Source organism: Pinus tabuliformis, chromosome X (assembly GCF_031772625.1).
Source record: "Pinus tabuliformis cultivar Carrire ecotype Pingquan chromosome X, CPIR1, whole genome shotgun sequence".
NCBI classification, from domain to species: domain Eukaryota; kingdom Viridiplantae; phylum Streptophyta; class Pinopsida; order Pinales; family Pinaceae; genus Pinus; species Pinus tabuliformis.
Window position 1 is genome coordinate 361,777,575 of NC_142308.1, and position 12,813 is coordinate 361,790,387.

General features: G+C 36.9%; 1 protein-coding gene across 1 annotated transcript in view; it reads left to right on the plus strand.

Moving 5' to 3' along the window:
* LOC149140000 (putative cadmium/zinc-transporting ATPase HMA1, chloroplastic) overlaps window positions 1-12,813 on the plus strand; it is a 396,088-nt gene that overhangs the window by 243,143 nt on the left and 140,132 nt on the right. The window contains exon 8 of the mRNA XM_089450873.1: window positions 11,371-11,476. Coding sequence (XP_089306999.1) covers window positions 11,371-11,476 — 106 coding nt within the window. The remainder of the gene's footprint in view (window positions 1-11,370; window positions 11,477-12,813) is intronic.

Below are 12,813 nucleotides of genomic sequence, written 5' to 3' on the forward strand. Positions count from 1 at the left end.
CGACACTATCATTGCGCCCTTCATATCACTGCGAATCTGCTTGTTCAAATTATTGACAAAGGCCCCATCGATCTCCTCTTATAATCTCTCGTTGATGAATCAATGACCACAATCTATCTCCAATCGATGGTTTAGATCATCTGGACCTCATGAAATGACTTTTCTAGAAGTCACTAGAGGAAATCGATTTGTCTCCATCAATCTCAATTAATTAACAACTTTCCTAAGTTAGACTTAGGAAAATAATTAAACTGGCTTATTAAATCTAATTAAGACAATTTTCTTTAGAAACATTTTCTGGGTATTGGAGATAATAAATCCTTCTGTGTTTTTAACATCATAGACATCACCTGAGACTAAAAAACCCGTCTGAACTACACAAACTAACACTCCCTCTTAGCATGGAAGGTGTTCGGCATAACACCCAACTTATCTCTGAAGAAGATGAATCTCGCCTTCCCCAAGGCTTGTGCCAAAATGTATGCTACCTACTCATTGTAGGTATATACTTTAGTTGAACTATATTGCGCTGTACATAACCCCTGACGGAGTGATACATGATATCACTTGGACTTGTTATGAAACACTGGATTCTCAGATAGCCTAATCCAACTCTGATTGTCGCAGTTTATCATTGTTGTCTCTACCTTCTGACTAAACAAAGTTACAAACAACTTTCGAAGCCATATGGCCTCACATGTTGCCATGTTAGCTGCTATGTATTTTGCTTTTGCAGAACTCTGTGTCACAAACTTCTGCTTCCCACTGTACTAAGGGACAATTCCTGATCCGATGCTGAAGAAACACCCTAAAGCGTGTTCCCTGTCCACTGTACTACCTACCCAGTTTGTGCCAATATACCCAACCAACCTGATACTTGTTAGTTCTTGTAGCATCAGATGGTGTTCTAGTGTTGACAGTTGTTAGAGAGGCAAAAAAACACTAGGAATCCATAACCTAGAAAAGGTTTAAGGAAAATCCACCTAGAAATGCCTTAAGCCTCCTCTTATACTTTTCCTGTTGAGTCTTCAACAACCGAGATTAAGTCTCTAATCAATGGCTAAGATTAGAACTAGCTTGATCCTCGTCACTTAGAACTTTCTCACCCATATTTTATTATTACACATTAATATTTTTATTTTCTTAAGTTTAGACTTAGGAACTCATTAAAAATATTAATTATTTTAATAACTCTTCATTTGGGTGCAATTTCTCCAAACGATTTCTGGGTCTTATAGATCTCATGTGCCTTAGCCTCTCCACCAATTTTCAAGGCTAGATCACATTCGATGCTACGCAAAATCAACATATACATCATACAATGCAAATCTCATTCCTCGAGCAATGAGCAATAATACAAGGAAGAATCAAGAAAAAGTAAAAGTCAATATAGAGGGGTGGAAAAAAAAGTTTGAGGTAATGCATATATCCACGATTGCTACCTCTTCACATCTATACACCAGGGATGAGGTATTCCATCACAACTAGTTCCTTTAACCATGGCACTTGGCCATGGAGTTCTTTCCCGATCCATTCCATCATTGCTCACATGGCACCTTTCGATTGAAGGGTGGACCGAGGACGTGTCATTTCCCTTTTGGGATTGGGAACACCTAATAGGGTTGTCTATTAAGCATTCCTAACTAGGGAGGTAACCCCATTTTGTGACCAAGGCCCCAATTTTGGAAGAGAAGGCACATATGAGGACATTTGGTTCCATCTATAGGTTTGGGCAACTTAATTGGGGTCCATGTCCTCCAAAGGGACATATTGACACCCACAGGCGATGCATTGAGAGCCATGGGAATCTGAACAATTGTAGAGCATTATGCATAGCCATGGGCATCTTCAACACCCACAATTGTTGCACTTTGCCTTATATTATTCATGGGATGATGCACTTGGACCAGATTGCCCCTAGCTGACTTTGCATATATATATTGTGGTAGTTGATCCAGGGCGCATATGAGGTTTGTCTCATGCCTTGAGACATGGTAGGGCTAGCACCATCTTTAGTGCCTGTTGACCTTGCTGCCTACGTCTACCTCAAGTCAGTGAGAAAAGTCCTCAACCCCACAAGGTTGTGGTTGGTGGTAGGGAACTCAGAGAAGGGGCTGTCAAACTGATCTCGACTCTCTCCATTTGAGCTATCTCCCAGGTTAGCTAAGGGGAGGTGGTCCCTAATGAAAAGTTAAGTTAAAAGATGTGAGATTCTAAGAGAGTGTTATAGTGAAAATGGATAACTTTTGAGGATTTATGAGCAAATATGATGTAAGCAACTTGAAATAACAATGCCAATCATTAACATGAGCAAAACCATAAAACCAATGCCTTATAAGAAATTTGCTCAACAATTTAAAGATACATTTGTTCAAAGTAAAATGCAATGCTCTCGAAAGAGAAAACAAAGTAACCCTGAAATGTAAACAAGAATTGTTAGCACAAGATATGTAAGATACAAAATGCTTTTGAGATAATCAACTTTATGAATCAAAATATGTGAAACATATCTTGCCAAAACCCAAAAATTAGTAATTAACTTGGAAATGTAAAAGAAGGGAAGTGCTAAACCAAGGCATCAATATGCAATTAGACTTGAAGCATGAAAAGAAAACATTTGTTTGAAAGGATTACGATACTTGCTTTTGGAATAGACTTTGCATATGAAAATTCAAACCATCAAGAGACAAGTAAAGTAAATGTGATGGAAAGTGCTCTTGGTTAATTTTATCAATTATCTCTACAACAAAATTACAATTTAACTCTTCAATCCTCAGACTTCACTGTCGCCCAAAGATATGGATCTCATAGTGAGGAGTCAGTAGAGAAGTAGAGGGTCCCTAAGATGTTTGCTTCAACCAACTTGCGTTGGAGGTAAAATTGTAATGAGGTTTGGGGCCTTCCTATACTAAAATGCCTAAATGAAGTGCAAATTGTGTTAATTCCTCAAATTAAACTAATGCTACATGGAATTGCTTCAAAGAGAAATAGTTTGCAAAACTTGAGAGGCTAAAATATAAATAAATTCATATGTGTTTGCACCATTAAATAGAAAATTGACAAGTAAAATGGAATAGATTGCTTTAAGTTACAGTTCTTTCAAATAAATGATAGTGCTCCAATAGTTTCCATGACATATAACATAAATTGACCAAGTAGTGAAGCATATACTTGAAGAAATTATGAAACAATTAAAACTTGCCAAAGTATGAAGTGTTTACGCACAAGATAAGATTTCCTCAAGTTTACAATTTGGAAGGTTATGCATGTGGGAATTTAAATACAAGATTAGTAAAAATTATATGGGGAGGGAAATGTGTTGATTTTAAGCATGCACAAAATGAATTAAATGCTAGAAAACTAAGAAAAACTAGAAGCAAAATTAGGCCACCCACAAGAATCCCTCCTCTAAATGAGGAAGGGGGATGCCATGGAAAAAACCCAAGCTCCCTCCAACAATTTTTTTTAATCTTTTGTTAGCGCTTAAAGTGGGTAAAAATGCCTCTAAGAGGGCTGCCCACAATGTGAGACATCTTTACAAAGATAGGAATCTAACAAAGCTAGATTCTCTCCAAAAAACTATATAACAACAACAAACTTGAAGATGGAAAAAACTCTCTAAAAGAGATTCACAAGGCTCAAAAGGCCCACGACCTAGATGAGTTTGCAACTCTCTACCAAATGCTTATGGCCTCCCAAGAAATCATGTTTGGATAGTGTGGGGGGGTTCTGCATAAACAAAAGTGAGTAGTTTCCCAAAGCTTCTGCTTAAGCTCTTTGCTGCCCAATGCTCAAGCCTATGGGCCGCAAAACACAAAACCAATTGTCAGTGTGAAATTAGGAAAAAGAAACCAAAACTAAACTTAAAATTTAATATACAAAGTACTAGCTCAAGTAATGGGAGTGAATCTCCATAGTTGCCTAGTTTTGGAGATGACTCTTGAATAAGGGATATAACTTTGAAAGAACTAGAATCAATGAAGTATTTTAAATTTAAATGGATAATCAAGTAGCTATAGAGTAAGAAAACTCCCTTTTGCTTTTTGTTGGATGGAAGACTTGGAGCGAAAAAATGGTTGAGTCTTGGATCGCTGTGACTCTAGGAGTGAGTTGATTTAATTGAGATTTCTCTCACTTCTAGATGGATTCCTGCACACAATACAAAAAGTTTTTCCTACACATTTGCACACGTATTAGTTTGCACAAGATTAGAGCAATATAATGAATAAGATAAACCAAGCATTCCTCCTAAAATGAATTGGCAAGTTTATTCTTAAAAAATTACTTTAAATCAATGATATGTTCAAGATAGTTTGTACACATCAATCCAAGCAAGATGGCAAGTATAAACTAATATTAATTCAATATGCAAAATAAATAAAACACAATAGCAATAGCATGAAAGGACATCACCTCATAAATCTAAGAGAACCCTAGCGAAATAGCCCCAAAGTCTGGATTATATTAAGAAAGTATGCAAGAACAAAATGACGAAGTTTCCTCAAGCCCAATAGCTCGTAACATGATAAAATATGAGAGCATATAGCCTCATTATCTAGAGAGTTGGGAGCAATTCCCAAGGAAGAATGCATGTGAGAATTGAACTTGGAGCAAATCCCAAATAAATATAAGTCAAGTTCGATGTGGAGAAGATAGAGACACCATAGAAAAATCGAATTCGATATGTGCACTTCAAGGGAAATCGAATTCCATATATGCAATAGTAAACATATCCATGAGTGAACCAAAGCAATGAGATAACTCTAGTCAAACCAAATCAAACTCGAACCAAGTGCCGCTACTTTAGATGATGATCCCAAAGATGCTCTGTGCAAATCCCTAGAAACTGCGTGATTTCCTCAAATGAAACTTGTAATCCTCCATGTGAAGTTTTAAGTGTAGAAGCAACTCGAGCTAACTGTGAGAGAAGGCCCCATGAAATCCTCAATGTAAATATTTCGTAGAATATTCCTTTAGTACATGAGTTCCTCTAATAAATTCGATTTTCCACATTCGCAACTACTGCTTTATCTCTGGAAAATTCGATTTTATGAAATAATGGTATATTTATGATGCAATGTGCTTAGTCATCTTCCACATGTCTGTTGACTCAAATCTTTGACTCAGGATAATTTCCAAGTCATTTCCACGTCATTCTGTCACATGGAATAATTTATTTCTCTCTATTTTATTTAATTCTAGCCTAATTAAATGCCACAATTTCCACTAAACTTAAAAATGTGGGTTTTGAGGGTCCAAAACACATTATTAACCCCTCAAAGTGTGTCATAGTAGAAAGTTGAGGGTGAGGTGTAATTTTTATTACTCGTGCCCCATACAACTTCTCTAGACTACACTTATTACAATTTAAATACAATTTTATTTGCAATTTTTGACTTGCGGGAAATCTAAAAAATTGAAAAAAGACTACCTAGACCTAACCAAATCCCACAATTTTTTGTGTGTGATCTAGTATGGTAATATACATTTACTTTAAACGCTAAGATGTGTTAGGGGCTCAACTTTCAAACTTTCACTCCGATTTTGGGGTAAAAAGTGAGTAAAAAAACCTAGAAAATTATCTGCCTCTGAAAAAGAAAGGATAATTAATCAGATAAAAAAAACACTTCAAGGTGTACTCATTTGTTGATTGAGTCCCAACATCCTAGGTCTATTATAGATTCAAAACTCATCATTATTAGTATCACTTATTACAATTCCCCGCAAGGTGTGGAATATGGGTACAAGAAAGATGATGAGAAGATAGAAGTAGAGTTTAAAAAACTCTGTTGATTGATGATATCTGATGGTACAAGTGTCCTATGGATCATCCTTGGGCATGGAGTCTTTCATATACTCATCAGGTGTCATCCCAGTGGTCAACAGTGCCCTCAACAATGGAACAAAGACAAGATCTTCTATTACTTGCCCATGAGACCCAACTTTGTGCCCCGAACCCACATTTGGGGGCCACAGGATGATTTGCACCAAGATATAGGGGCCACCCCTAGATCTTAATTTTAGAGGCCTTCTACACTTGTCATGGCACTAGAGGGCCCCAACATCAACCCTCTAGATACCCATGCAAGCATGACATCAACATTGTGGCTAGTATTTGTGGAAACAAAGTTAAATCTATAAAAGCTACAAGGTCGTCTTGTGACCTTAATTAGTGATTGCATATTATTTTATTATTTGAGGGGCTTGTAGGCTAAAATAGGAGTTAGTAGCACATGTATATATTAGAGTTCATTCATTTGTGATCTCTCATCATCTCATCACTTGGAATTTCAACCCTCTTGAGCAATTCACACTTTTCTCTTGTGGAGGATTTGGAGTAATCTTGATGCACTTTGACATTTGGAGCTGATTTGTCTATCTTTGGAGCTATTCTTTGGATGAATGGAATGGATTCTTTGCATGTTATCTTGTAAGTGTATCTAGATGTTGAAAATTTATCTCTTACATGTCTAATGTATGGAATTTTGTTGATTCTAGTAATTGCAATTGTGCCCTAATTTGTTGAATATCTATTGAATGCTAATCTAGATGATCTATTGCATGCATTACTCATAAATAATGTGTAAATGAATGTCCTTAGTGGTGAAGTCTTGGTAGCTCTACCATGAAAAATCCATCTTCCATTACATAGGTAATTATTGGAATTTTACTTTCTAGGGCATCAAAATTTTGGCCTCCTTAGAAGCTCTTTGGATGCTCTAACACATTAAGGACTCCATATTCCCAAGGGACAAGTGGTCCATTTGTTTGGGGATCACGTCTTAATTTTATCTATATTTTCTCTCCCATTTCAACCCTTTCAAGGCTTAGTTAGGAAACTAGGGTTTGGTGCGAAACCCTAGGAAAAAAGAATTTCGGTGGTTGGAGAGCCGAAACATCAAGAGGATAGTAGTTGCCTTTAAATCTATCATTTTGGTGCGCATCCACGTCAATTTGATCCTGAAAGTTCCTTGCCCTATTTGTTTGCCTAAGAGGGAAACCCTGGTTTTCCGTTCTTCAACTTAACAACTTATTTGAAGGTTTCATGAGCCTTGGCCTAACTAACATACATTGTAAGAAATAGCCTTGACCTTGAGTTACTCCAACACTCGTCAAATAAATCAAACTCTAGGTCATGTTCCTTCTTTTCTAAATATCTTCATAGAAAGAAAATTGCTTCCTTGTGAAGCCTTGAATCAAAATTGTGGCCTCTTGAAAACCTCTTAGCTAGATCTTTAACCCTAAAATACCTATTATAAGTGATCTCCTTCGTACCAAGACTCGTCCCATTGATGAAAGGCTGTAAAAAGCAAGGGGTTTGGCTGTGGTGACAATGGGTCACTATTGCTTTGTTGCTTATAGATCTAGTTTATACTTTGTAGGATTTCCCTCTCCAAGGTCTGCTAGATTTTGTGGCAACAAGTCCAAAGGCTTTGGCACATTGGCGAGGTAGTACTCAATTTCCAACTTCAAACTTATGGCAAAAGAAATTGAAAAAAATGAGCATCAAACATTGTTGTAAAAAAGCAACTTTTTGGTAGAAAATATACCTTTAAATTGTTCTATGAGCCTTGAAAAGGTATAATAAGAGGCAAGCATGATGGAATTTGAAAACCCTGCATATATTCAGAAAAATAAATTAGTTAGTAGGATGGAAATTTTAGATATACCTAGGATTCGAGAATACGAACATTGTAAATGGATAGGAATTAATCCTTGTTGAAATGGAAAAACTTTGATGGTGATGAGAAGAATGATTTTCCCCTTCCAAAATTGCTTGTTGATGATGGTAAATTTGGTTCCCTCTCATTCCTTGATAGCTATAAATACAATGACTAAAAAACCCCAAAATCTACTTTTAAGAAAGTTAAAATTGTATTGGGTTGTTTTGTCTTTCATGGCATGATTTTTGTGTTTTTTTCCCTTTTTTGTCCAATGTTTAGTTTTTAATAAAAGTTATGATTTTTACTTGTTCTTATTTATGCTAGGGTTGACATCACAATTCTTCTCAATGTCAGTGAAAAATCACCAATTTTTTCATTTATCATTAGGATTTGTATTAGTATTAATATTAATGTTAGAAGTGTGGATCCACATTTGTCTTGCAATAGCTACATATGGATTTATGCACATGGCATATGCACATATTGTTTTATTAAGTGGTTTCAGGGTTATGATAGCGATAAATAATTAGTTATTTTTGTCATGTGATCATCAAATATCTTGTGTCTTGTAGTTGTGCTTTCAATGTACTAGGACATTGCCCCCCTGAGTGGCTAGGAGATTGTCCCGTCATTTGAAAAATATGGTTAATAGAATTGTGTTGGTTGTTCCATTGTTGATCCTTGTGGAGTTTCATAATATATCTATTCATATCACATGAGATAATAGATGAAAGGTGAAAAATTAACAAAACTCTAATTCAATGAAAAGTGTAATAATGATAACAAAACTCTAATCTAGTGGAAAACCCTAATCTAGTGGAAAGCGTAACAGAAACCAAAAAACCCTAATCCAACGAAAAGTGTAACAACGACAACAAAGTGATAATCCACTCAAAAGCATTGAAGTATAGCAAAAAAACACTAGAGTGCTTGCAAGAGAGCCCCAAGAGTGCTTAGAGGAAAAGAACCATAGCCATAACTAGAAGTTTAACAAGAACATAGAATCCCTTGCAACATTTAGTCCATGCAATAACCATCAAAGAGAAAATTAACAATAAAGATAGAAGATATGTACAAAGTCCTTTATTATCCTAAAGTGACGTCTCCACAACAAGAGCTAGTCTCCAAAATAAAAGTTATCCACAAAGATGATGTCTCCACTAGAATACAATGCTACAAAAACTAGGCAGAAATGTGAGGTGACCTCTATTTATATGAAATCTACCTCAATCAATTTTAGCCTAAGAACCCCCTAAAACAAGTTTGAAAACATGTAAACCTTGGGTTACATGCCAACCCACTAGCTCAATGCTAAAACATGCCATCAATGCCCACACGTGGGAGTTGTAAGCCTCAAAAGCATTGATATCATGCCATTTTTGGGCTCCAAATGTCATGTGATGGTGTGATGAAGGTTGAAAATGTGCCAGGATCATCCATCATTTGTGGAGTGTCCCTCAATTACACTTTAAATCATCCCCAGGGGTCCAAAATCCAGTCGTGGGGTCATAATGCCATCTCCATAGGTATCCAATGCTCAACACAGGGCCTCCTTTCTCTAGCGTTAGGACTCCATCAAGTGTAACAAGCCCTGCCTAGTCATCTCATGTAAGATCATCCTCTTATGGTCTCTGAATCATGGCCTGTTAATCGGGTAGTGTCAAGGCCATCCTGGGGCCATGTTGGGTCCAATGGTGCAATAATCAAGAATCCTCTGTGTTGGGTCAAAGAACATTAGTGTCCTAGGTCCTAGGGGTGCTCTAGGACATGTCTCATCTGCTCAAGTCATCATAATGCCCAATGCTTTGATGCAAGTGAGCAATGCTGCATCGGGTTGGAGCCTGGTCTGAAGATTGGCGTCTTTATCTAGGGTTGGAGCCCTAAATAAATTATAAGACTATCTGCATAGATTATTATTGTAAAAGAGGATCGGAGTCCTCGCCATTTTTGATATTAAAAATTATTTGTTTATTGTACATTTTGTTTTTTGGTTTTATTAAGTGATCTTAACTGACATAAAATAACAGTTGTAAACGAAATATTGATTCACCCATCCCCCCCAGTATTTCCAGCACAGAGTTAGATTGCACTTAATCCTATGTTGGTTATATGCACCCTTACATGCTATATAAATGATAATTTTTGCTTATTTGTGCATGAATGGTTTGGATTAATATGGATTTACATAAACATGTCTTTCTTTAAATTTTGAAGATTTTTATGTGTTTTTGGTCAACCGGTTTTTTGGTCCAGTTTTTTTTTACTCGTTCCGGTTTGGTTTCAAATGGTTCTCGGTTCAAAGGGTTTTCCAGTTCAATCACCAGTTCGGTTTCGATAACATTGTTTCTCACTCATCAATGTTGAGACATTCGAGAGTTCCTTTATTTGAGATTGAAGTATTGAATGGTTGAGGAACTAGGTGACGTCTAATAGGGGGGCTATAGCTCATGCTGGTTTCTTCCCATGTGCTAAATATGTCCTAGCCATTTTTTTCATTTTACAATTTCTTTCATTGTGGCTTTATATCGTTTTATTGTTCTTTCAGCTACATCAACTTGTAGGGCCAAATTTTAGGGCCTCAACTCAAGGATGTCGATATAGGGTGCCCATCCCAGTGACCAATGACTATCAACCCAAAGAATGGAGGTGGATAATTGGGAGAGAAGAAAAGTGGTGAGTATTGATTACCTAGGACATAATATATCAACCAATGCCTTCCTAATACTGCCCTTTCTAAACCTTAAGGCCTTCAAGGAGGTCCCATTGGACTAGAGTCAAAAACTAACCTCCCAAGTGAAATGTGGAAACAAGGATTCAATCTAGATCATTCAATCATCTAGTTTTCTCCATGGTTCATATTAGGATGGCCATAACTTTAAATGAGGGGACATGAATGCTAGAATGTTTAGAGTACCTGCTGAGAGATGAACCACCTTCCTTCAAGAATGCCAAATGGGTGAGAGATTTGACTGAAGCAATAGGTGGAGAATTCTAGCATAATGCTATCTATTGACAGTTATAGGGCTGCTGGCTGTCAAATAAGGAGAAAAAATGTCTCTTATGAGTTTCCCGCTTTTGGTGGGTAACAATGCCCATATCACCCATTTGCTAGCACAGGCCGCCCCTTGGGTTTTAAATTTTTACATCAGCAAGACCCAAACTCTCTTCATCTCAGGGTAAGGTACATATGTCTCAAGCTACCAAAGGGAGTCCTGTGGCCCTTCCATGTTTTCCCCAAACAAAACTCTGGAGCACACACTCTAGGGCTTTATAAGCTGGTTGAGAATTTTCCCAGCAAGTGGCAAGTCAAGAGTGGACTAAATCAGAAGCTTATTTTCAAATCGGTCCTTGTTTCACCTCCATTGATGCATGAGAGAAACCTACATGCCAATGTGGATAATGAAATGTCAATTGATCACCCTGGGTCCTATAAACTTCCACTTTTGAGTCAACTACTAGTTTTGGATTCAATTTGTTTTGAGAATATATTGTTTTGGGTCACTGTAATATAAAGCTATGTATTTTAGATGAGTATTATTAGGAATATATATGCCTTTCTGAGTTCAGAACTTTATTTCAACATTGTGTTCTGGATGTTAGCATATATTGTTTTGGTTAGTGTAATTTAATATTATGTATTCTCATTCAGAACTGTAAATTTCATCTATATTCCATAAAAAAGCTTCTGACACAGAAAATGCAACAGAGCAGTCGCAGATCACAGCGAGGGAAAAGAACTTCCTTCTGTTTCAATTGAACATTTTGAATCTCTACCAGGCAAAGGTCTAGTTGCTACATTGACTGGCATACAGGTACTCCCATTAACATTGTTTCATATGTTTTTTTACTTATTTTCTTCATGGCGATTCTGTGGTTTCTCCTTTATGTAGACTCTTTATTATGAATCAGTAACAGGTATCCATGTGGTCCTTTTATTCTAAGGGAAAAACATACTCGTGAGGAAGTCAGTCTGAATGTTGATATAAGTTTAGATTCTGAAGTGTGCACTATATTTACATACAAATTATAATGCATCTCAGAGAATTTGATCCTAAATGTTATGGTTTATGATGGGATAACTTTCAACTTTTGCTTGCATTAGATATCTAATATTTGGAGATTCAAGTAACAGAGGGTAAGGGATAGAACATGCATGCACATTTACAGAGTATAGATAAGAGGGGGCAACTGTTACCTCACCAATTCATGCCGACTATCCTTCAGCTCAAGGGGGGCTTCCCTAGGTAAAGATTGTTTGGATTTAGGGCAATGAGTTCCAAGGTGATGTAAAATGTAAATCCAACAAAATGGTTTGAAAGAATTTCAGGTTTTGATTTGACAAAAGGACCTTAGACTAGTGCCTTGTCCTACTACTGTGTTTTTCATGCATATGGGGTCAACTAAGGACTCCCTTGGGTGAAGGCAAGTGGATCTAGGGTAATATCTAAAGCTGTCCGCTACTTACCCTAGAAGATTCACTTGGTATCTTACAATAACCAAAAAGTTGAAGGGAAGATTCTCCACTAGAATTCTTCCTAAGGTTTTCAAGAAGGGATTCATCCAAGAAGAGACGAATTGAATGTACCATATCCAGTAGATAGGAACCGTTGCACTTAAATCATCCATAACAAATCCAACAGGATTAGAGAGACCACTTACTCATAAAATAAAGATTCTTCATCAACCCCACCCATGAAAAATCCATGAAATTTGTGAAAAATCATTTACAAAACCATCTCCACAAAAAGTTAATGTAGTCATCCTTCAATATCCTTTTAGAAAAATGAGAAAAGTAGTAGAAATTTCAGAACTAGCTAAGGGATTTCTCATACCATACAAAAATATTGACTCTTCTCAAAAACCCGTAGCACAAAAATGAATTGATAACCAACAGGCAATCAGCGTAAGGGTTACTAACTAATTGCCTATCGTAGCCTTTCTATTTGGATTGGTGCTTGCCAATCTTGGGGGGTGTCTCTAGCTTGTCATATGCTGAAAATCATCTACAAATCTGCAAATTTGGATAAGAAATCAGGACATAACATGGATCTTGTTGTCGCTCAGATTGTACAGGCACGGTGGGACAACGACTTAGGTCGGGGGCTATCACTCTGATCCTCGACCTCTTCGTTCTAGCTGTCTCCCAACA